A 5,247-nucleotide genomic window follows, 5' to 3' on the forward strand; every position below is an offset into this window, starting at 1 on the left:
CTCGCTGTGTTCCTCTTGGAATACAATGCATCTGAAGGCCTCAATGGAGCTGCATGATGTTTGAACGACTAATTTTGTAGGACCATTGTGTTGATAAGCGGCATGAGGTTGCTGCAATACAGCTGCAGAGCAGGAAATGGGTTGCATAGCACCAAAATAATACACTATTTAGTTATTCAGGACACTGATCCATCAACAAAGAGAACTCCTGCATCTGAATATTCTTCAAAAGTTCTTGTTGTATTCGCAATGTGAGATCAAGTGTACATGTATTGAAAGGAAGAATCTGAAGCTCGGTGGGTGCATTCTCAGTGTTCTGCTGTTTGAACTTCAGGTAGTGATTTGCGCACTTTATTCTGAAAAAAGAGTATTTGTTGTGTATTGCTGTCACCAATACATGAGCAACTTAATGATATATTGAGTTTGACATGGCAAAAAATTACCAACTGACCTACAACTGGCTTTCTTCTTTTTTGCTGAAATACTATTGGCTGTTTGGCCCTGTCTACTCTGAACATTATTCATCTTTCTGTTCAAAGTTATTTATCATGTACATATTTCCTGTTGGATTTGCAGATCAATCAACGAGTGGCTACATATGTGCGAGCTCATCATTTCTTAGTCAGAACCAGAGTGGTGGATGTCCACTTCCACACTGCTAATGCTCAGGTAAGCTATAGCCCTACAGCTGACACTTAACTGCTCACCCCTGCTTTTCTGTTTTCCTGCCTAGTCTTTAAATTCATGATAGGTGAACAGTGCTTCAGAACAAGCAACTAATTTTATGGGTTGACACTTTCCTAAACAAAATAAGTTACAAATTCATAGTAACCAGCAGCATGACATCTCCATGACACAATGGCATGCTTCCATGATCTGCAATTGCATAGTTTCACATGACTAGTTCTTTTTTTTTTCCAGATGATTCACTTGGCTATAGAGATTTGATCGAAATGGTGAAAGCAAAGGAGATATGTACATCCCGTTCCGGTGCCCGGGAGAGAGAAAGAGAACATATTTTTCTCAGGAGATCTGGAATTAATCAGTTAATGTTTTCTTTCAGAGTACACCTGTGTGCTTGATCGATCTATTAATTGCAGCTAACACTGATTAGTTTCCCCTAAAATTAGGTGGGGCCCAGATGCCATTCTCGTTGGTGACGTAGGATGTGCACGCGAGAGGCACCAAGCACAGCCCTCTACTACGAAGATCAACCTTTGCTTCCTCCTTCTGATCTCCGGTGTCTGACGGCCCCTGTCGACATAAACCAACATCAATGTGTAAGCATCATCAGGCAAGTAGTATTTCTTAGATTGGACATCAGGCAAATATAACAGTTTAAGTCTACCCATTGCTTATTAACAGGTTTTCATTTTTTTTTCCAAATAGATTTAAAGTTCATAAAGTATAAATAGTTACGTACCCGCTGTTGTGTTGTCCTGGCTTTCTTATGTTTGGCTGATCTCATGTACGGCCCGCTCAAAGTCTGCATGAATTAAATGAGCGATGATGGTCAGGATGCAGTGCTAGTATATGGCACATAGAGGCATTAATTATTTAGACCTGACTAAGAATTAATTGAATTACCTCGACCTGGTCTTGAAGAAACTTGATGTACCCAATGGCCTCCATCAGCACTGATGCTGTGTCAGTCTGCACACAGCCAGGAAGATATACATGTGAGGGATTCTCCTTTTCATGAAGATTACTGTTTTTTTTTGCAAGATATCAACTACATGTAGAAGCATCTAAGAGGTAAATTATGCGTCGAAATATTATTTATTTGCCAAATTTATCTTTTGCCCAACTGTACTCTGTAGTCTGTACCCCAAAGAGTAAATTCAGCACAAGAGGGTCTGTGCATACATAAATAGGACAAGTTGACCTTAAATACCGTTTCAGTCTGAAAACATTGTTCTTTGGGCTATACAGGTTCATATGCTTGGTAGCATTGTCATTATTGACAAATTTAAGTACGAAAAGGACTAAACCATGCTGGTCATGTACTTTCGTGAGAGTACAATTACCATAAGGCCATGTATTGTCTTGTGATAATATATTTCATTTACCCAACTAGTTTTTGTCTACTTTCTTGTTGATAAATTAACCAGTTTTTTCTCTATTCTTGTGACCATGAATTTTCCAATTATAAAATAAGTCCAGTACAACACAATTCACAGTTTGAACACTGAACCAAATTACATGTTAATTTTTTGGTGGTAAATGGTAATTTGCTAAGCTAGCTAGCTTGTTGCCAGTAGCAGTACGTACCTTGCCGAAGGGTGAGACCAGCTGTTGAAGAGCAGCAATCCTATCCCCTAGCTTCTCTTTCCTTACCTAATAAAAAGGACAAGACATGCATGTAGTGCAGGTACTCACTCATTAATTAACAAGCAATGCAGGTAAACTCATGCTCAGTAACACATGAGCAGTAGTGAATTTGTGATCAGTACAACACATACACACACACTACCCAACATAACACAGCACAACACACACACACATGAGGAGAATAGACTTGACAAGACAAAACAAGACATTCTCTTGGGAGTAGAGTAGATAGAGAAAATGTTGGAGATGTAGTCAGGAGTAGTACATACCTTGAAAGAAGGGAGGATATTGTTGTTGGTGGCGGGGCGCGAGTGGAGCAGCCGAGGCTTCTTCTTCGACGATACTTCTAACATTTGCAATTGCTGCTCGTCGTGCAGGCCTCCCCCTCCTGATGATCTCCCCGTGGCTGCTTGCAGCGCGCTTCCGTTTCCACTCAATAAAGCAGCAGGCACACCCATCTGCACACGTCGTACCAAATTATGCATCCGGACAGTAAGCATGCACAATTGGCTAGTCTTGTACACACATTTGCATATTTTCAAGATATAGAAATGAAAATGAGTGGATACTGGCTACATTGTAATAATTGCATTGATCGCCGAACTGGATCGGTCTGGACGACATGTATGCAATTGCTCAACAGTGGTTAGTTGCAGCCTTGCAGATCATCACTAACTAATTAGTAAGCACCAGTTAATATGGATGGATGGAACTGCAAGAAGGTCATATGCTATAGTAGTACTTTTGGGCTGGCGAGAGAAAAGATGACCCATCCATGCCATCGATCCATCCATCCATCCTAAAGCTGCTTGCTTGCTTGCTGCATCACACGCACCAGACCAAAAGGCTGCATGCATATGTACTGTACCATCTAGCTACCTCTTGCAAACGGGTCAGCAAAATTAAGCTTTTTTTCCTTTCAGCTAAGCTAGCTAGATCGGCCAGTTTGCAGTAAATGGTCAAAAGGCCTTTTTTCCTTTCAGCCACCTAGCAGAGTTTAGATCCCTGGGTCAGTATTAATTTCTATGTACTTATACAACTGTTGTGCCAGCAAATTCACAATTCAGTCGTACTGCCCTACAGTTCTCTACCTCGTTAATTGTACATTTTCCATCATGGCTCTCAATTAAATCCCCATCTCTTTAATTAAGTCAAGGAGGACGGTACACAGTAGTAGCACTGACCTTGTTGTAGGTGTGGAGAATGGAGGATGGCCCTTGCAGACGATGAACAGGAGGAGGAGGGCCATATGCCACATGATGCCCTCCCATCCCCAGCAATGGCGCCGTCCCACCGCCGTTATGGAGCAGCACCGTCGAAGAAGCTTGGCTGCAGCCCAGCAGGCTCTTGCAGAATTTGGCCGAAGCTAGCATCTCGAGGGTCGCCTCCGCGCGGCCGCCAAAAGGCCCCGCCGCGACTGGGCATGGAATCTTCTGCAGCCGCGAGACGTTGACGCTCGGGAGCACGTCGACGGCCATGTCGTCATCGTAAGCGATGCTCGACGACGATGACGGTCTTGGAAGCACAAGGGGCCCTGGTAGCTTGGCGTCCTCTTTGACCTCATCTTGCGCTGTCTCGTTCGAGTCTCCATCGGCGGCGCCGCAGCTGCTACTCCATTGGAACCCTAGCTCTTGCATCATCAGCAGTGAGCTCAGCTGATGATGAGGGTTTGCTGTCAATGGAGCAGCAAGCAACTGGCTATGGCTATGATGCTGGTGGACTTGTGCTGACAGGAGTGCCTCAAGCTCGTCTGAACTCAACTGCTCACTGCAAAGAGTTCAATTATATATGTGTGTAGATAGATGTGGTCTGCTTAATGATTCATCCAGCATAATAAATAAATTACTAACTAACATGAGATTGACGATGACAAGAGGAAGCATACACACACCACGCCTCTTGTAGGAAACCAACAAAATAGTAAGATCTACTAGTTGCTTGCCACGCACATTAAATTTGTTTCTTCCCTTCTTTTATTCTCTCTCTGAACTTGTCATTTTGCTGCGCCACAATTCCCAATGCACCGGGACAACCAGAACCAGGTGCTACTCTAGCAAACAAGCAACCCAGAAGAAAACTCCAAATCCTAGGAATCATTCATATATGCATCTGAGAGAGGGATACAAACTCAAACACCATGACTGTGAGCACACCTTCCTCGCTTAATTTTCTACTTTCAACAATTAGGAAGATTCTATCCTCTCTTTCAACAATTTCTCAACAAAAAAAGAAAAGAAAAGAAAAAGAGGGGTGAAGATGAAAACTGCTGAACACATATATAGGCAAAATTGAAGAAGGTGCTTACAGCATTAGGGGCTGGCTCCATTGGTGGTGGTTGCCTCCGACAGCATGATGAAGAGCTGGAGCGAGCGGGGGCGGCATGGAAGAAGGAGAAGGCCATGGGAGGTCATCTTGCAAGAGCCGGTGATCCGCACTGAGGTCGGAGGAGGAAGACGAGGAGGCCATCATGGTGCTACACTACACTAGCTATACTAATTAAAAGCTAGGAGATCTTGGTGTGCTACTTCCAAGAGGGGAAGGAAGCTTAGAAAATGCCAGTCCAGCTAGCTCTCTCCAAGCTTTCTCAAGAACACAACCTCCAATGGGAAACTATAGTACTGCTACTGTTGAGTTTGAAAAATGGAGATGCCCATGAGCCTTTCTCTTTCTCATAAGGCTTTCACCCTTTTATCTTGGGTAACTTTTTCTCTCTCTTACCCCTTTCAAGGCATCAGCCAAGAAAGGTGACTCTCTCTCTCCTCTCTCATCTCTCCTCTCTCTCTTGCACATACACTCTCTCTCTCCTCTGCCAATTACAGGTGAATCATTATAACATTTTCTGCTAGGATCATAGGATCTCTGCCTTTAGATCCCGGAGCATAGGCTCCAACACAAAGAGACAGTCTTTCTCTCCCT

The 5,247-nt window shown here is 43.4% G+C and overlaps 1 protein-coding gene across 1 annotated transcript; it reads right to left on the bottom strand.

Annotated features, from left to right (window-relative positions):
• Nucleotides 1–1,002: 1,002 nt before the first annotated feature.
• On the bottom strand, nucleotides 1,003–5,003 carry LOC123057831 (uncharacterized). Its single transcript, XM_044480712.1, has 7 exons — nucleotides 4,637–5,003; nucleotides 3,516–4,098; nucleotides 2,601–2,789; nucleotides 2,272–2,337; nucleotides 1,588–1,653; nucleotides 1,424–1,486; nucleotides 1,003–1,254 (listed from the first exon to the last, which is right to left on the bottom strand). The coding sequence occupies exons 1-7, from the start codon at nucleotides 4,798–4,800 to the stop codon at nucleotides 1,111–1,113; spliced, it is 1,275 nt and encodes a 424-aa protein (XP_044336647.1). The 5' UTR covers nucleotides 4,801–5,003; the 3' UTR covers nucleotides 1,003–1,110.
• Between the last annotated feature and the right edge of the window lie 244 nt (nucleotides 5,004–5,247).

Source organism: Triticum aestivum, chromosome 3A (assembly GCF_018294505.1).
Source record: "Triticum aestivum cultivar Chinese Spring chromosome 3A, IWGSC CS RefSeq v2.1, whole genome shotgun sequence".
In the NCBI taxonomy this organism is placed as follows: Eukaryota; Viridiplantae; Streptophyta; class Magnoliopsida; order Poales; family Poaceae; genus Triticum; species Triticum aestivum.

What these genes read in the sequence shown, in the direction of transcription:
- LOC123057831 (XM_044480712.1), bottom strand. Translation starts at nt 4,800, where the DNA reads ATGATGGCCTCCTCGTCTTCCTCCTCCGACCTCAGTGCGGATCACCGG. An exon ending in TTCTCCACACCTACAACAAG is followed by an intron (nt 2,790 to 3,515) that starts GTCAGTGCTACT and finishes CGACGTGTGCAG; the next exon opens with ATGGGTGTGCCTGCTGCTTT. An exon ending in TGGTCTCACCCTTCGGCAAG is followed by an intron (nt 1,654 to 2,271) that starts GTACGTACTGCT and finishes GGCTGTGTGCAG; the next exon opens with ACTGACACAGCATCAGTGCT.